The 20,768-nt window shown below is 38.3% G+C and overlaps 1 protein-coding gene across 1 annotated transcript; it reads left to right on the forward strand.

Annotated features, from left to right (window-relative positions):
* Positions 1–10,097: 10,097 nt before the first annotated feature.
* Positions 10,098–10,664, forward strand: LOC145987010 (uncharacterized). Its single transcript, XM_083121473.1, has one exon. The coding sequence runs from the start codon at positions 10,098–10,100 to the stop codon at positions 10,662–10,664; it is 567 nt and encodes a 188-aa protein (XP_082977599.1).
* The last annotated feature ends 10,104 nt before the right edge of the window (positions 10,665–20,768 follow it).

Consider the following 20,768-nt stretch of genomic DNA (forward strand, 5'->3'; position numbering starts at 1 on the left):
GAAGAAGTTTTTGAAATGGCTCAAAGAGATTTTCAAGTAACATGCACTGGGTAAGCAAATTTCAAATTATAAATTTTATTTTACATTTCATGTAAGTATTTTTTGTTTACCAGGAAGCTGTGTATTGCATGTTTGTGTACAGTCAATATTTGCGCAAAGAATCGGTTTACATAGATATCTGGAAACAAAAAAAAATAGGTGTACAATATATTGTACGCTATGCATATCAACCTCTTTGAAAGCCATTGTTTCATGATTGTGACTTGCATTCTGCTTGAAATGTTGCATTAGCTTTTCCTTCATGATTTCTTTATGTAATTGTTGAGCCTTGTTATACAACAATGTATGTAGCTTGTTATTGTTTTTTGTTAGAAAATAATGAAATTTATTCATAAAGAGGGCATATACTGTTCTCGTTTTTTACTTCAAACACTAATTTATCAATACGTGCATATGTTCTTTTTTCTCAATAATTTTTTTTCCTTTTTTCAGGTTGAATGTGCACGAAATTCTACCGAGTGATCAAAAAGTCACGCAACCCATGTAACATTTGTTTGAATCTGTGTTACCTGGGCGCATCATTACGAAGCCACTATGGCCGCCCAGGTCTCCCGATCTCACTCCGCCGGACTATTTCCTCTGGAGATTTCTGAAGTGTGCGGCCTATACATATTGTACGGTGGAACGACAATAGCGTCGTTACCCTAGCTACAAACTTTAAGGAACTCTCCATTAGTCGATGAGCGGTATGACAGGATGACTCACTGGCCAGTGAAAATACCTAAAGTCAGGAGATGTGCAAATGAAAAGTATTCAGTATGTAACAAATGTAACGTGGGACTCCATCCTGAGTGTTTCCTACAATACCACGTGAAAACTGATAACCAGTTATAATATATGATTATAATTATTGTTATTATTCAAAAAATGTTAAAGTGTGCAAATGGTTAAAGCTTGTAACAATTTGTAGTATTAATTAAAGTCATAGGCTTCAGTGAAAAATGTTCTGAGTTGAAACCAAGTTCTTAATTGTGATGTGAATAAACAATACACATGTTAACTATGCATAGCGTGCAATATATTGCACACCCCGTAGTTCGACTGTTACCAACAATAAAACTGAAATTATGGTATTTGTTTCATATTTGCACCCCATGAGTACCAAAATTATGAAAAAAATACAAAAAACATTATTAGTAAACTTTATGCATTAATGGGTTAATCTCTCTCTCTCTCTTTCTGTGTGTTTCTTGTTTATTTCTTTCTGTGCAGCTTTATTAATGATTTTGGAATGCAGAGATTATGTTATCACCGTGAACGTTTTACTAAATTCCTACATCATAATAAACAATACTAAATAGTTTCACTGAGAGGTAGATGTTATAAGTTTTCAAAACTTCTAATCATATACACATAGGAACGAAGACTGATTGGAAAAACTATACTCTTACGTATCTTACACTACATATTTGACTAATCCTAGTCTCACCTGTGTGTGTTTATTTTCCTTTAATAACGAGAGTAAAGTGTCTCTTCGGATAACATCAATTACATTAACTGTTTACAAAATATATTCAAATGTGACTCCTACTGGTATGTCTTACGGTCTACAATAAACTTTGTCTGCAGCCAAATTTCCTATTCTTAAAATTTTTAAATATAAAATATATTACTCCGATATACGCTGCAACTATTCACGAGGCACATATTTATGCGCTCATCAGATTTTTGTTACAATAACACGTGAGATCTTTTGTCAAGAAAATGAACACTTCGAACAGTCTCCAGTATAACATCCACTTTTTATTACGCAGTCCCTTCTAAGTTTTTCATTACGAGTGTTTTTTCTTCAAAAGAACTAATATATAGTACCCCTTCTTTCCACCCCTTTATTAAAATGAGCAATGTGGCATTATCATCCCCCACTGGAAGTAAGAGGGAAAGAAATCTTCACTGGATGACAACACAATTTCAGCAGTCCTCCTCCCCCCTTTCTCTTCCAACTTTTTATTTCTTAAACGCTCTCTCAGCCCCCACTTTATCCCTGGAGAAAAGACTTAATTAATTTTGTTAGTTCCTGCTCTCTCTTCGCTCTCGCCGGCAACCATGTTGGACGCAAGAACTTACTTCCAGTCCAAGATGGGTGAAAACAAATTACGTCATAATTCCTTACATTCAACTGTAGCAGATACCCGTTATGGCAAACTTTTTCACTCCTTCCCCTTACTATATTAGGAACAGTGCAACAAAAGAGACGTGTAGATTACCATTTTGGATGTTGCTAAGTTATTCACATTATGTTTAGTTATGAAAGGTGCGAGTTATCGTGTACGGTTCTGTAATGTTGACCGGTTTTAGCTAATGCCTCACAGGCAGATAAATGTACGTATAACACATCTAAAGCTATTTTAGCACTTTTAAACATACGTATATAGTCTGTAGCTTCTGGTAAATATAAAGAACCTTTGAATATTCCAATTACAACTACCGACGCGCCACAGACTTTCTGTAACTCTGGCCTTACTTTTAGAAAATTAGTGAAGTCGTTACTACGTAGACGATACAGCTACCACACGCAACCCTCTTGAAGTGGAACATGTGTGTGCACAAGGTAACTTAATGTGTACATCCGCGCTAGTGGTTAACGCAGTTAATATTTTCTATACACGACTCAACTCAACAAAATTTTATTGGACTTACAGCTTTACATGTGGCTGTTTATGCCCAGCATACTTTCTGTACACGTTTACATTATCGGTGCCTACTGAGAAATTCAGAACGGGTAATAGCTGAGCATGTTCTGTCATTGGTTCATATATTGTTTCAGTTCAGCATCTTTGGTTAAAATGCCGTGGTGGAAAAGTGATTCCGTTGTTGGTGGTTTGGTTGTTACGCCACGTTTATTTTTAACTTGTGTACGTTTTGTTTCTTAGTTATTTTTTCCTAATACGATTTAGGTTGTTATAATATTATTTTTCCCTGTTCTTGTCGAAAGTTTAGTTTTTGCTTTGTGTCGATAAATGCAATACCAGAAGCGGAAGACATTTACGGTATCAACAGATATTTAGAACTGTCCAATCTTTTGTTGAATCATTTACCAGGAGACTGAACGTTGGTTAAGTGGCGTGAGATAATACGAAATATGTGTAATACACTGTTTTAAAATAAAAGAAGCAACTTGGGGTCTCTCCGATGGCGCAATGGTAGCGTCGTCACCTTGTAATCAAGGGGTCCCGGGTTCGATACCCGATGGAGGCACATAGTGGTCCGGATTCCACTTTAAACTGTAGGTTAAATCCCGATTAGCCTTAGTGTGCATAAAGTGGACTTAAAACACCAAATCAATCAAAAGAAGAAACTTATTGTATTGTGATTACATACGTGAGTATAGTGGTATTTTATTACAGATATGATTTTAATAAAAAGTGGTAAGAAATTAGATATTATTTCTAACACGTACTGAGATGGTTCAGCGTAACAGTAACTTAACGGAGAGTCCCATAACTCTACCGCACTCGTTCATTGGGTAACTACCGTGACGTGGTAATCCCATGGCTCACGCCAAAACGAACGCGACAAGGTACAGGCGAAAACAATAATTTCGAAAATGAAAAGAAACGTAGCTTTATTGCGCTGTTCTGCAGTGTGTCGTTTGATAAGATGCTTGACGAAACCTCGGCTTGGGAAGCTAACAAGTGCGCTTGAGTTGAGAAGATACACACATCCGATCTCGCCGGCAAGCGCGGTGTTTCCCGCCGCTACACGGCTACGCGCTCGAGCAGCACAATAGCGAAATGAAGGCACTGTACAGCAGTCAGCTAACGAGATAATCCCCAAACGAGGGGAGACGGGGTGCGGGTGTAAAGGGAAGGACCGATTAATTTGTGGATTTTAGGGGTAGCAGGAACTCTTCCGCTGCGGTCTAGTGTTGTTTTGGAAGTGTGTGGGAGATGATTTGCATCAATCACTCAGAGCATGTGTCTGTGGTAACAGGTTGCTACTTTTTTCAGTGTACAGAATCCTGTACATTATTTAGACCGTATTTCAAATAATTTGAAAACGAATATACGCCAACTTCTGTAGGATTAAAATTACCAGATGACAAACATTGAAAGAGAGGACATTGTTAGATTGGAAAAAGTTGTTAACTCTCGACGAACATGCAGCACTTCGAACACACGTTTTGTGCTTCCTGATGTTTTGATGAACTTATAGATCAAACACCCCTGTGAAATACGTAATTTTACACTGTTACCGTATAACTAATAATAGGTCTCATTATAGGCAAATGTATGAATATTCCAATATTTATTCACTATGCCCGTAATACACGGTTATGAATATGGTCTCTTACTTCAAAAAGAATAACATAAATTTATATTCTGTCTCGGAGTTGTTTCTTCCAGGCCTAAAGTCATGAAACTGTTTTTGCAAGTCGTCACTAAAAACACATTTGCGTTTCGGAACGGTTCGGGTCGCTGATCGGCAGAACTTTACATTTCCACTGCCATGTAACAACTAAGGAAAGAGTAGAGCAGTTAAAAATTACTGTTTATTTCTGAATTCTGATGTCATGAAACACAAATCAAAGTAAGTCGCAGCGTATAGCATATTCTTTCCTATTGTCAGAAATTTGCTGCTCACGTAGACGTAGATTGCACAAATGTTTTGCGCGGCGCGGAGGTGACTACACAAGAGACACAAACGTCCAAAAAAATGTCTTTGCTGGAAGAAAAGTTTGTTGTCTTTGCGCTTGTAGCTGTGTGTGTTGTATTTCCTTACTTTGAAATTGAAGAAGGAAACAATTATTTACAAATAATATTTTGTTACTAATTTGAAGTTAAGCAGTTGTCTATACCAACAAAAGAGGATTTGTTTCAAATTTTCCTGAAAATCCCCCCCGACCATTTCTAGGACCCGAAAAAGATGAATTTTCCGGGTAAAAGATGACGTCTCATAACCCTAAAGCTTAAACGACTTGCGTCGCTGCACCGCATTCAGTCCACGTGTGTTTCTCACTCAGGGTGCACTCCCCCAACCCTAATAGTAAAGTCGCGCCTGCCAGTTCATTTCCGTCGGGGATCTTCTCCTGAGCGGTGGGCTACGTCCGGACACATTCTTGATCTCGCTCATATTGAAGGCGATGTGATTATCACCATGCTCCCACCGCCTTTACACTCCAGCGTTGTCCCAAATGTACCCAGTGGTGGGCCCCACAACCATTTTATTGCAGAAACACCGTCGGAGAAAAAAATCACCTGACATCACCCACTGAGGCTCATAGATTGATTGAATGATTGATTTGGTTTATTTTACTTAGATTTTCTACCAGTTTTGGCTAATTGTGTAAGATGAGGATGAGTGATGATGTGGTGAAAATGATGAAGGAACACTCACAAATAATAGTAATGTCCAGACAAGGATTCAAACCAGTGACCCCTATCGTTGTAGTGCGCTATCCTAAACACGGTGATCGGCGCGGCTCTTAGAAACCATAAAGTTTGCAATACGTACGAACTAATGTCAGCTTTGCCACCCCGATAGCGTAGTGGTAACGTCCTCGCCTTGTAATCAAGAGTCACGAGTGCGATACTCGGTGGAGGCACGTAGTGGTTTTAAAGTGTCCTGTGCCTGTTATCCTTCCTGTGCATCAAGTGGACTTAAAACAAAAATAATTCAAACTAAAATATACAGGGTGTCTCATAAGTAATAGCACAAACCGACACAGGTGAAAGTACACGATAATAGAGGCAAAAAAGTCTCAGTAAACATGGGTCTGCAAACGAGCTGTTTTCGGGATAATTGCGAATGTGTGGTTACAAGCCGCCACTGACTTCATTGTTTGTAAACGTCGTGCCAGTTGGTAAAATGCTAATAATGTGTGCCAATGTGTGGTTAGAAGCCGTCACTCATTGCAGTTTGTAAACACCGAGTGCTTTACTCGTTGTGCGTTCCGAGGTTTGTTCTTTGTTTACAAAACAGAACACTTCCGAGAGGTGGCGTTGTAATCAAACAGGATCGATACGATCAGAACACAGTCTAATCTTACTGTGGAAGTCACGTCAGTTGTTCTGTACTGCGTACTGAAAATGGAACATGCATTACATGTATGGTTTGGCTAATGGCAATGCACAGGAGGCTGCACGCTTGTACCGCTTGTACCAACAAAAATACCCTGCTCGAAGGCACCCTGAGAGTCGCACATTTACAAGGGTACACAGAAAAAACTGGTTTGTTTGGAATTACCAAAAAAGTTTGGTTGAGCTGTTTGGTTATGCTTTTTGTTTCCGATAACCAAATGTTGCTTGCAATTACTGAATAATTTTGTTTAAGAATACCAAAAAAATTGGTCAGACAAAATATGGTACGCGTAAACAAAATGATACATATGTAAATAAAGAGAAACAAAACGTTTGGTTAAATTTACTATATGTGCGTGAGCGTGCTTTCGAATTTGAAATAACGATTGTCCAGATTCGTCGAGTGTAGTATGAAAATCTTTTGTCGAAAATTGAAACTCTTGTAGATAGATAATTACTTGAAGCGAGTCTTTATGTTGCTGTGTAACCTAATATTCTGAAAAAAGCTCAGAATATACTTACTTTATACTGAGTTTCCTACACCGGCCACTAGATGGTTCTATCGTAATTTGTAAAAGAAACATAAGTTTTTGTACAACAAATAATGGTACATTTGATTGTAATCATAGTGAAAAATTGTTCTTTAACATTCTTCAAAAGATATGTGAACATCAAAGAAATGAAAGAAGAAAATGTACTGCAGTGAATGAAAGTGAATCTCCCATGAGCAACCTTTTGATTCTGGACTATATAAGTAGAAGGTAAGTGTTCCGCAGAAAAACAAACACGCTCCAAAATCGGTTAGTTTACGTGAACTTTCTATTCTGAATGTGTATTTTGAGATTAGTTAGTTTATACAAACTATCCACCCTAGCTAAAATTAGGCACATTACAACATTAGTAGTCATGAATAAATTATTTGGTTTCCTAAACAAATGGGCTACATTTTGTTAGACTTACCAAAATAATATTTGGTTTTGGTAACCAAAAAATTGTTTACGACAAACAAATAGAACTTGACCAAGTATTTTGGTACTGGTGAACAATTCTTTGCCTATTTAAACAAACGATTTGTTCACCACTACTATTTTTTTTGTTAATCTAAACAAACATTTTTCTCTGTGTACATCAGCGCCTCAGAGAATATTATTATTACTGTATTATTAGCATTTTATCAAGTAGGACGACGTTTACAAACAATGAAGTCAGTGGTGGCTTGTAATCACACATTCGCACATACCAAGACTTTTTTGCTTCTATTATCGTTTACTTTCACCTGTGTCAGTTTGAACTATTACTTCAGAGACACCCTGTAGATTAACCTGTTTATGGTGGGTCTGGTAGATATGTACTTTATTCCTAAAATATAATTATAGTGAAATAGAAACTAATGCAAGGTTGTTACCCATCGGGGTTGTCGCTCCTATTCGTTGGAAATATATTCTAAACGGAAAGCTAGCTTTCAAATTAGGCAGATCTCCGGCTTCATATGCGTTCAAAGAATACCCTTTTGATATTTCCGGAGCACAATGTCGGCTATTACGGCAAAGTCACGCCATCCTCACAAAACTAAGGCTTAATAACAAAAAAAAGAAAGGTTTTTGCTCTTCGGAGCATAAACGGCTCTTGCTAGTGGGTTTCGGTCCGGGAACTTTTGCAGTAACTCCCTTAACCCCCCCACCAACAACGCCGACAGAGAGAGCTCCCTGACAAAACGCTCAGACATAAATGGTACGTAGGAAGAAAAGGGGCGAGGGGGGCAGAGGGAAAGAGAAATGTGGTTTTCCACGGCTTCGGGAATCCTGTTAGGCGTTAGTCAATTGTTTCCAAAGAGCGGATGGCAAGAGAAGAGTGATTTTTGCCCCCGACCCCCCTCGTCCTGTTGCCGAGAATTGGAAGTTGAGGGCTTTTGAGAGATCTCTAATGGACGCCATTCGTCATAAGGTCTAAACACACAACTCAACTCATTAGCCGAGATACTCTCATCCTAATTAGACACCTTAATTTGCATCGATTAATAATTCCGGAGAGAAATGCCTTTTCATTTCGAACCTCGAGAAACAAGAGTCTGTTTCTGAACAGAACACCACACTCCAAATACCTCAGCTCTGTTTTGAATAATCCTATATCAGGAAGGAGCTTTCTAAGTAAGCACATTGACAAGATCTGAAGTTAATCCTACAGTAAGAGCGTTGTTAAATTTTGTTTAAACTTGATGTGACGAATAACTGCCATATATTTTACAAGTAATACACGATTTACGTAGTAAAACACCTGTGGCGTTACGCGAACAAATAGATCAACTTCTTGCTGAGCACAATGAGCATTAGTATTGTAAATATATGTAAATAAGTGGAGTAATTTCTGCTGTTACATCCTTTGTACTTAATGATATGTCTTTCGAGAGAGTGAAGGAATATAAATGTATTGGTGCCGACCACCGTGACGTAGTGGCAACGTCGTCGCCTTGTAATCAAGGGGTCCGATATTTTGTCCCTGTTTTTCCCAGTTTCAAGTTGCTCAGTTTTCTGAAGAGAAATGCAGGTTGAAAAATTGGCTCAAGTTTTATAGAGTCACTCGGGGGGATACGCCCAACTTTTTTTTTTTTTTTTTTGCGGTTTATAACTTCGCTTAAATTAAGGACTGTCGCAATGAAAAGGATGTCAAATGAAAGCTACATGTTTTGTTATTGTTACCTATATAAGCTTTATTACTGTAAGTCTTATAGCAAAAGAACCATCAAAGATAAATAAACAGATGAAGGTCAATTTGGGCAAATTACCCCGTGTTCAGGGTAAAATGCCCGCCCATTAAAGGTAAAATGCCCAATACAAGAAACAATTGTTGTAGTACTTGGTAAAAAAAAAGGTAAAGGTAAAGTGCTCCCCTGTGCATAGCACCACGCCATGAAGGCGTATAGGGGGTGTGGCTTGACATGACATATTGAAAGGAAAATACTACTCAGCATTAACTGGAAGATTATTAAGTTTGTTTCGTAAACAGAACATCATTTGTACAAACAAGCATAGCGTTTCTAACCACATTCATTTTTAATTTACCATACTCTCTTTTACTGTTTACATTTGTGAGAAATTGCATTGTCCTTTGGACACATGTACGTGAATTTGATACATATTCCATGCATCCACATTCTACAACGAATACACTGGATCCAGTCACATTGTGGTCTTTCCTTATCATAGTAATGCCCATGGCACTTAATTTCTGTGGGCATATCACCCCACAGCTACAAGCAGAAAACTGAATCACTGGGTTGGCAACTCTGAGCACCATGCGGGAGTTTCACTCTGCAGATATGTTTCCCTGACTCTTGATCTTTATACCAAATATAATTCAGTTTATTTCACTCTTGGGAATATTATTGCACACTGTTAATACAGCAACGTCCAAAAGAATATTACCTCAAAAATTGTCTTCTTACCTCATGAAATTAACCCTGGATGGCTTCAGATTCTTCTCACAAGCTCCAAACCTGCTGCCTCGTCTCACCACGGAGGACGCTTTCAAACAAGTCACAAAGTTGCCATAACATTAACGTTGCGCGAGATACGAGGGGGTGGGCATTTAACCCCAATGGACATATTCCCCCGAGTGACTCTACTATGATTTGACATACAAGGTTTTGCCTCCAAGTTTTCTGTATCGCCGCCATAGGTAGAAGTGGTCTGATAATTGTCATGTTCCAAAGATAATTATTGTGATAATATGGCAACAGGTTTAAGTAACCCTTTTGAAGTGTGTTATCATGACAATAAAGTCCCCCTCTCGCTAACGAAATGGCAGCCAGAAACGTCAAATTTTCAACACAACCCATATACAACCTATTGCTGTATTTACGTTCAAATACGAAGGAGACTAATATATGTAGTTACATATGTGTAAAACTGAATTCATACAAGATAAATGATGATTCAATATTGAATATGAAATGTTTTGTTCACTTGCAGAAATATATATATACTCTATGTGATCAAAAATATCCGGACACCAGTCAAAATGTGTGTTGTGCATAGTAGGCCACTCTGTGGAGCCATCTACAGCAAGGTGAGGCAAGCAAGGGGTCACTACAGGCAGCATAGTGCACGAGACAGCAGAATGGGTCAGTCGAAGGAACTTACAGACTTCGAACGTGGCGAAGTGATTGGGTGCCACAGGAGTAACAAGTCAGTGCGCGAGATATCCACCCTCCTAAACATCCCGAAATCCACTGTCGCCAATGTGATAGTAAAGTGGAAACGTAATGGGACGTGTACAACCGCAAAACGATCTGGCCGAGCGCTCATCTTGACAGACAGAGACCGCCGAGTGTTGAATAAGGTAGTACGAGAGAACCGGCAATCAGCGATCGCCACCGGCACACAGGAATTCCAAACCAGGGCAGGATGTAATCCTAGCAGCATGACTGTGCGACGTCGGGTACGACGACCCGGTTACCATGGACGAGCGGCTGCCCATAAGCCCCACATCACCCAACGAAATGCGAAGCGCCGCCTCGCATGGTGTAAGGAGAGGCACAACTGGTCATTAGAACAGTGGAAATCCGTGATGTGGAGTGACGAATAGGGTTATACCATGTGGCAATCTAATGGTTGTGTGTGGGTGTGGCAAATGCCTCATGAACGACATTTAGCATCCTGTGTTGTGCCGACAGTGAAATTCGGTGGAGGTGGGTTGACAGTGTGTGCATGTTTTTCCTGGAAGGGGCTTGCTCCCCTCGTTGCTTTGCATGGTACTGTCACGGCACATCATTACGTTGACATTTTACAAACGTTCATGCTGCCTACCATCGAAGAACAGTTCGCGGATGATGATTGCGTGTTTCAACATGACGATGCATCCGTCCACACTGTGGGCCATGTGGGACAGTGGTTTCAAGAGAACAACGTCCCATTTATGGCCTGGCCTGCGCAAAGTCCCGATTTGAATCCCACTGAACATCTCTGGGATGTTTTGGAACGCCGACTTTGTGCCAGACCATGCCGACGAACATCCACTGCTCTTCTCATCTCGGCACTCCGCGAAGATTGAGCCGCCATTCCCCAAGATACCTTTCGCCACCTGATTGCCAGTATGCCTGCGAGAGTGGAGACTGTCATCAAGGCCAAGGATGGCCCCACATGGTATTGATTGCCAGTGCATCCGATGGAGGATGCTTCGAACTTCACGCCCTAATTCCATTGAGTGTCCGGATATTTTTGATCACGTAGAGTATATGCATTTGAGCATTGTACTGAATATGTTAGAGAAACATACGCCCTGTTTTCATCTTAAAAAATGTTTTAAATTTGTTAAAATTGTCAGAGGTAGTTCATACAATACGGAAAGATGCACGAAAGGTTTTCACTTCCATAGAAGACGCTACGGAAGGCAAGTTAGCTTTCCAACTTGATGTTTAAGTTTTCTAACTAGTGTGTAATATCCAATAAGTGTAGCTATGAGAAGAGGATGCTACAGGCCATAGTGAACCTCAAAGGGAAATGGAAATATGTGGGTCATTGAAGGAAGAAATGCGAATAATCGGATTAGAGAAGTGAAAGTATGGATTGGAAATAAGAACCACCAGAGTGCCGAACCTTGTCAAATGCATTATTAAGATCAGAAAGTACGAACGATTATAATATAATGATGTGGAGTGTTAATGGGATGAAGAAGGCTTTGTCATTCTCGAACCAACGTGCTGTCGATATTCAGCTTGGTTAAATGGGACGGGGAATGATGATGGAAACCGTGAAAAAAGGTACTCGTAGGGTTTTCTTCACCAGTGAATGCTTGGAGATGGCGCTCTAAGTTCCCTATTAAACCGCATATAAAACTCAAACGGCCCATTTGTGCAAAGGTCCTCAATCTCAAAGGTTTGCGTTAAGGATAGAGAGGGAGCTGGTCTTCAGTAATGTTCGATTGATTTTTTGGTTTATTTTACTTGGCTTTCCTGCAAGTTTTGGCTAATCTCGAAATTGAGGATGAGTGAAAAAGTTATTAAATTGATGAAGGAACACTCTTGTCCGCATTGTATTGTAGAAAGTTTCAATCCATAATAATAGTCAAGGAGAACGGTCATATGCTTCTCATTCACTCAGGCCTCAGGCGTAAAACACACGAACTGAAGTATACATAACAGAAATACTATGATCATTTTCAAATATCTGAAACACATCCTATTTATGTTCATTGTTGCATATCCAGTTCTGGATCAGTTCTAGCTATGCATTTGATATCCAGAACTGGATGTATTTTGGATTCCAGTTTTTGACATCTAGCTATGTATTGGATATCCATAATTGGATGTGTTTTGGATATCCAATTTTCGACAATATATAGATGTGCTTTGAATATCCAGAATTGGATGTGTTTTGGATATCCAGTTTTGGTCAAGATCTGGCGACGTATTGGATATTTGGTATTGGACAGTGATTCTGACAGCCAGTTCTATACATGCGTGGGCTATGTATTAGATATCTAGAATTGATCGAGTTTCAGATATCTAGTTCTGGATATCCCATAGACGTCCAGTGGATAGTAATGGACATCCAATGGAATATCCATGGATGTAGTCTGGACATTGTGGATATCCCTTGGAGATTTGTGCTGTATGGCATCCAAATAAGTTTTACACGCAGTTGGGTTATTTTATATTGAATTAACCTTGCAAACTCTTAATTATTAAAATATCTCCCCAGATCAGTCAAAGTTATGAGGATCTCCATCGCGAATATTCCGATATATAATTTTAAAAGTGTTCAGTGGGTCATCTTTGTGAATTCCATGTTATATAGTATTTTAAATGTATGTTACCTAGTTGTTGCAGCCACGCGAGATCTCATTCTCTTTTTTAAGTAATGTTTCTGTATGATTTCACTTTAAGTATCGATAGTAGAACTAATACAAATTTTATTTCTCTCTCCAAGCAGCTATATTTACGTACGAGGGACACTATGAAAGTTTTGAGATAGGTTGTGTTATTGTTCATTGTTTTGCTTCCAAGAAATACTCAGCAGAGAAATCTTTGCTGATTCACCCGTGGAAGTTTCAATGTGATCGGCTTATCAGTGTTCTCGGAGAGTTTCGTTGTTTCCGACCGCGTGGCGTCTGGCGTCACTCGCCTACAGCTATGGAGCTGGGAAGAGAGCATTTTCGTGCCATGAGTTTCTATGATTTTAAAAGTGGGTTAAACGAGTCCCAGAGCATTCAGCGATCGAAACAGGCTATCGGGACCTTGCTCCTTCCCATGCGACAATGGATGATATTTAATGTGACGTCAGCGGCGCAGAGCATTATGGCAAATCTGGCCAAATCCGCACGTGGTCCGGCTCAGTCCGTCAAACCACAGCACGCGTGAAGCGAAGCATATGCTGCGTGCATGAAAATGATCAGATGTTTAACATTTTTAATTGTATTATTGTAGATTTTCAAATGTAGTTTCCTTTTGGTGAATTAATACGTTGTGTGCAGGTGTGTTTGTGTGTGTTGTGTATATGCCATTGTTTATGTATTAATTGTGAGAGAACATCAAACATTCAGAGAGTTTCGTCAGTGGTTAAGATGGCGTGAGTCTTCCAATCCGGGGTGAAATATTAATAATATTTTAAGGCAAGTACGAACTGTGTTTATCTGTTGGGATTTACAGAACTGTCCTGTCATGGCTCTATGAGCGTCCCACAATCGGCAGAAGCGAGGTATGGTTGGTGGACTACAATGGGTGTCCGGTAAAAGTGGCAAAGGAAAAAATGGCAACGGAAAAAATGGCCAAGTAAAAATGGCAAACGGAAAAAATGGCAAAGGGAAAAAATGGCAAAAGGACAAAATGGCAAACGGAAAAAATGGCAAAAGTAAGAATGGCGAAAGTAAAAATGCTGACAAGAAGAAAGGAAAAGGAAATGATAAATAATAATTGATATAAATAATTCACATGTAAATTGTAAAGAGTATTCATCAGGTTCTTAAGAATGCAATACCTGATACGTGTGAAATCAATTTATGATAATTTATACACTATATTACCGAATAAGGTTACCAAACCTAATAAAATGTTCGTGGTACAGTTCGAAATCAATCTTACATGATTGCATGAATGTAACAAAGTATCAGAATACGATTACTACAGACTTATTCTTCTTCCTTTTTAGAATGCGAACGATGCATGTACCCACAAAGGCAAAAGTCATAGGCACATATTCTGAAACTTTCACCTGGTTTACAGCAACAATTCTTATTTATTGTACATATCCAGTGGTTGTGTTTGGGTTCCAAAACTAGCGAATTATAAATAATTGTTATAAGCAAATCATATGTAAATTGGAAAGAAGAAAAATATTGATGCAGTATTTAACAAAGATATATTATATTCACCTTAGGTTTCGTCACTTTGCAATTCTGTATTTAACTAACAATATGTATCACCATTGATTTCGTCACTTTACATGCATTGCAACTTTAGGTTATGTGAAACTCCCCGTAAGAAATCCTCCAATATTCTTTTGTTAGCACTGTAATCAATGCACAAATTTCGCAGTCTGTGTTGCATGTCAGTATATATTCTCCTAGTTTTCTTCTTTGGCAGTTGTCCTCTCTCAGCCTGCAGAATAACCGCTTTTTGTTTATATGAATTTCTTTTTAGAATTCCTCGACACTTAAATTTGTTCCTGTCAGCACACCTCCACCTTATAACATTCTTCAGATCAGACTGTTTTGTATATGCATATCCTAGGAAGAAGAGCTTCCCTCCACCTTTCTGCGATCTAACAATTTCCATTTCGAAGAAGTAAACAAGTTCGTCTCCCTGAGCGGAAGGAATGACTCAAATTAGTGCTGGGGGTAGATAAGGAAGTCATACTTGTATTAAACACGTGTGATTGACCAGTAGGTGCGCGCAAGACGTAAACTTGTTTTCAATCAAAATTAAAACACCTGCTATGCTACCCTCCAAATTTCATTTCACATGCTTGAAATTATTCAAAAAGGTGTTTCATTAACTTGTGATTTTAGAGTAATTTTATAGGAGCCGCAAGTTCTACCAGATTAAAGAATGAAAATTTAAACGGCATAATAATAATTTTTGGTAACATCAAATAAAATTTATCTATTCAAAGACAGTGTTAAGAGATCAAAATTATATTATATTTAATTACAAATGATGCAACGCTAGACATAATTTCTAAATTTTCACATAAAATCAGAATATATTGCATTTCCCATTTCTATTCTTGCCATTTCTACCGTTGCCATTTTTTCCGTTGCCATTTTTTCCTTTTGGCATTTCTTCCCTTTGCCATTTTTTCCGCTTACCATTTTCACTTTGCCATTTTTTCCGTTGCCATTTTTTCCTTCGCCATTTTTACCTAAATTCCTACAATGTGATCCTCCCAGCTAGATCCGAGGGATCCGCTGACCAACGATAGGTGCGGTCCTCCATTCATATTGAGGGTTAGGCGTAGAGCTGACAACTCTGCTCTGTAAAAAGACATGTCAAGAAACAGCAATATAAGGCCATGGATGTTCCAAAGGTAAAATATTCCGGAGGTAAAATAGTCCCCCGTTCGGATCTCCGGGTGGGGACTACTTTGGGAGGTCCCTGCACTAAGGATAAGATCTACATTAGGAATAAGGATATTAAATTAGGCACCTGGAATGTTCTGAGCCTTTACCGGCCTGGGGAATTTCAGTGTACAGCTAATGAGATAGTTAAGTATAAATTAGATGTAGTAGCTGTTCAGGAAGTTAGGTGGCCAGGAGAAGGGAATTGTAAAACTAAAAATTATACTTTTTTCTATGGTGGTACTGAAAATCATAATTTTGGAACAGGCTTTTCATAAATAATAGAATTATCTCGGCTCTTAAAACAGTAGAATTTATTAATGATAGGATATCATATGTAGTTTTACAGGGTAGGTGGTGTAAAATTATTTTAATAAACATACATGCTCCAACGGAACATAAAGATGATGATACTAAAGATGATTTTTATGCAGAGTTAGAACAGGTCTTTGATAAATTTTCTCAGCATGATATGAACATTCTGTTAGGTGACTGTAATGCACAGATTGGCAAAGAAGAGACATTTAAACCCACGATTGGTAAAGAAAGTCTTCATGAATTAAGTAATGATAATGGTATAAGATTGATTACTTTTGTAACCTCAAAGAATTTAATTGTGAAAAGTACCACTTTTAAACATAAAGATATCCATAAATATACCTGGTCTTCTCCAGATGGTAAAACTCATAATCAGATAGATCATATTCTCATTGATAAGAGAAGGCATACTAGTATAATTGACGTTCGTACACATAGAGGTGCTGACTGTGCCAGTGACCATTATTTAGTAATTGCTAAATTAAGAGAAAGACTCGCAGTGATAAATCATAAGCAACAAAATCTAAAAGTTATAAAATTTAATACAGGAAAATTTGCTGATGAAAGAATTAAGAAAGATTACCAAATTAAACTGTCAAATTGTGACAATTACTTTTGTCACCAGTCTTTTTTGTACTTTATGTGAGTGTATTTTAGAATTTCGTAAATACTCTTAACAACTTTCTGTAGCCAGTTGTGCTTCTTGGCTTTTCTTGGATTTTCAGTTCTAGACGGCGAGGGTAGGAAAACAATACCGATTTGTGGAATTTTTGACACTAAGGGTGACTTTTACTTGTCCAATAGGAAGAACGTCCAAGTTGCCGACCGAGGGGGAGTTCTTTCGCAACACGTGTGAGGACTGCTCTGTTTTTTTTCTTCACCCCCAAACCCCCCAAGTAGACAACGAACCTGGAAGAAAGACCACCGTCCAGCATTTTTTCTAAGCTAACGAACTGCGAGGCGGTTGATTTTTGAAGTTTCAAGTTTTCCTTAAATACCCCTGGACTCCAGAGGACCGACACAGTTTAGCGCCATATTCAGACCGAACACCATCTCCGCGTCACTTTGCGCGAGTTACGGAACTTTGCTTTGTTTTAACCTTTCGACCGCGTCGTGTTAATTGTCGTGAGTGTGTGATCACAGTGACAGTGCCAGGAATTGAGGCCGTGTTAATTACGTGTTTCACGTGCTCCAGTTGTGTTTTTCCCTTTTTTTGCATGGAGGGACAGTGAATCAATATGGGCGGTTGAAAACTACGAGAGGGACGGGACCTTCGGGTTTCCGATTACTGCTGCCATGAAGCCAAGAGAAGAAGCCACGACGCCTGCTTAAGTATACGACGCCTTAAGTCAAGAGAACCGCACAACGACGCTTGCATAACGGCGTCTGAGATGAAAGCCACGCCGCAGCGACAACTCGCATTGTTAACCCAGGTGAGAGACAGTACGACAACGATGAGACGGATGTTACGCCGAGAAAAGGAGAAGAGATAGAGAGAAAGAGAGAGATGAAACGACGTCCGCCCTTAGACGACCCGACGCCCTGCGTATCGCCGAACGGCCATTGAAGCTACGATCGGATGCAACGCCCCGAGCAGACAGATGGAAGCGAGGTGCCTTTTCCGCCCATCTTCGTCGCCGCGATGGAAAAAGGGAAGAAAAATGAATGTTACGTCTAAGTCGAAGAGACAGTTTTCGTCCGCCAGGAGGACAGACTGGCATATACACGAGTGTCGTCGGGACGCCGCAACAAGGACCGTTGACATCAGCGAGGACCACGCCGCCAATGACTCGGTATAGTATCCTCCAGTTATCTCTTTATGTGTGAGAGTGAACATTTGTCCACCTACGTCGCCACTGGTTCGTAATAAGACAAAGCGAGATGAAATCGAACAATGTTGCCTGCAATTACTAATTATTTTGGCCAATCAAATCAAAAGTACTACAAATCTTAAAAACTAAGAACCTATTTCGCTCACCCTTCGAAATTCTATAAATGTAAAAGACCTACTATTTGTTATTGTTTTCCTATTCTCGCGCCGAGTATTTATATAATTAATTATTTGACTTTTACCGTGCTCTTTGATATATATATAGGTATTAGAAAAACTAGGTACTAAATAGTATAGCCGACTTAATCATTTTTAATATATCCTAGTTTATATTACAGTGTACTTGTAATCAAGTTAATTTCCTCTTGTCATTCATTTAGTGTATGCTTATTCTTTTGCATAGTAGTGCCTCAACAAGTGTAATGTCAATTATTATTTAATTTTGGTAACTATGACGCCTAGCTAATCGCGTCTTATACGTGACAGAGTGCTGGCCGCGCGTATTTACATTGAAAGCAAGCCTAAGGGGCTAATAGAAATCTCAAATATTCGAAGGTACACGGGTAATAAACCAAAGAGGCGGTTAGATACTTTATCATGTAATGCTATATTGTGTTCACCCCTGCAGTGTGTGTGTGTGAGTGCATGATGGAATGAGAGCGAGGGGATATGTACAAGTAATGTGTTATATCATCATTGTTGTGTTTATTTTTGCCGAATACACGTATATATTCGTTATCCTACAGGTGTTCTTGATTCATTTATATATATGTATAGATGTATATCCTCGTATGGTCGATATTTTTGGTTTTAGTCCTGAGTTTGAAGCTGTATAGCTTGTCTCCATTGACCAGAAGGGTTATAGTTTTTCCATTATTACAACAAATATTATTATTATTATTGGTATAAATTAATAACAGCACCACTTTATGCACGACGTGGCTTACCGCCGGAGGTGTAAATAACCGACCCGGTGACACGAACCTGGAATTAAACCGTTACCTGGTGGTAGGAATCGTGTTTCCTTAACCGGAGGCGCGAACCGAGGACCGACGACCGTCCAATCGGGCGGCCGCGGAACCCTGAACCCACGGACCAGCGGTAGAGTTGTTTGGCACCTCGAACTGGGGACGTCGGTCTCCCGGACGAATGGTCAAACCCTTTACAAAATAGATTTGATGTTTTGCAGGATTTAAATGATGATGAAAATATAAACGAAACAGACGTAAATAAGAATTGGGAGCACATACGTAATGCAATAGAATCAGCAGCTGAAGAAAGTATAGGATACCATAAACCAAGAAAAAGTAAGCCATGGTTTGATAATGAATGTCATAATCTAATAGAAATTAGAAATCAGGCTAGACTTAGGTGGTTAAATAACTCTGATTATACAAATCTAAGCAATTATAATACAATAAAGCGAGAAGTTAGCCACACGTTTAGAAGTAAAAAAAGAGATTACTTGAAAAGCAAAATTAACGAAATTGAAACAAACAGCAAAATCAAAAATATCAGAGATTTATATAAAGGTGTAAATGAATTTAGAAAGTTGTGGCAACCTAAAGTAAACTTGATAAAAGATAAAGAGGGTGATTTTCTAGCTGACCCAAGTGATATTCTAAATAGATGGAAGAACTACTTTAATGACCTTTTAAATGTTCATGTAAGAGATAAATCAGAAGTAAATGAAGTGCACACAGCAGAGCCTTTAGTTCCAGAACCTAACTTGACTGAAGTTAAAGATGCTATTAAAAGGCTAAAGAATAACAAAGCACCTGGCATTGATTTAATACCAGCTGAGTTAATTAAATGTGGTGGAAATTCGTTAATATGTCAAATTCATAAATTAATTTGTTTAATATGGAATAAAGAAGAAATCCCTCAACAGTGGAAAGAATCCATAATTGTTGCTGTGTTTAAAAAAGGTGATAAAATGAACTGCAATAATTAGCATGGAATTTCTCTACTCTCAACAACATATAAAATATTATCTAACATTGTTTTAACAAGACTAACCCCATATGCTAATGAAATTATAGGTGATTATCAATGTGGATTTAAACGTAACAGATCAACTACAGATCAAATTTTTCACATCAGACAGACACTTGAAAAAAAGTGGGAATATAATCAAAATGCCCATCAGCTATTCACTGATTTCAAGAAAGCATATGATTCTGTCAAAAGAGATAAATTATATAATATATTAGTCGAGTTTGGAATACCTAACAAGCTTGTTAGTATGATAAAAGTATGCACCAGTGAAACAGAAAGTAAAATTCGTGTGGGTATTAATGTGTCTGACAAATTTACAATTCATGTTGGGTTATAACAAGGAGATGCATTATCTCCATTGCTCTTTAATTTTGCCTTAGAATATGCTGTTAGGAAGATAAAAGAAACTAACGAAGGACTAAAATTAAATGGTGTGACTCAGTTGTTAGCATATGTGGATGATGTAGACTTATTAGGGGATGATATAAATGCAATTATGAATAATACTAAAATATTTTTCAAAACTGCTAAAGAGATAGGTTTGGAAGTTAACAAAGAGAAAACTAAATATACTATGTTTACAGGCCGAAACCAAGTGTTAGGTAATAATCAAAATCTAATTGTTTCAGTGTAAAATGGCCAAATAAGACTGTATCTGAAATAATGAAATAAATAAATAAATAAACTCGTTTGAACCAGTTTCCAAATTCAAATACTTAGGAGTAATATTAACAAATGGAAATTATATTAAAGAGGAAATAAAAAGTAGGCTTAATTCAGGAAATGCATGTTACTTCTCTCTTCATAAACTTTTGTCTTCTCGTTTATTATCTAAGAAACTAAAAGTTAAAATATACAAAACAGTAATTTTGCCTGTAGTATTATATGGATGTGAAACTTGGTCCCTTACATTGAAAGATGAAAATAAATTGAGAGTATTTGAAAATAAGATCCTTAGGAAAATATTTGGACCTAAAAGGAATGAGGAG

This window comes from Lepisma saccharinum, chromosome 4, assembly GCF_977018435.1.
Source record: "Lepisma saccharinum chromosome 4, izLepSacc3.1, whole genome shotgun sequence".
NCBI classification, from domain to species: Eukaryota; Metazoa; Arthropoda; class Insecta; order Zygentoma; family Lepismatidae; genus Lepisma; species Lepisma saccharinum.

Coding starts and splice junctions, on each gene's coding strand:
- LOC145987010 (XM_083121473.1), top strand. CDS start 10,098: ATGTGTGTTGTGCATAGTAGGCCACTCTGTGGAGCCATCTACAGCAAG.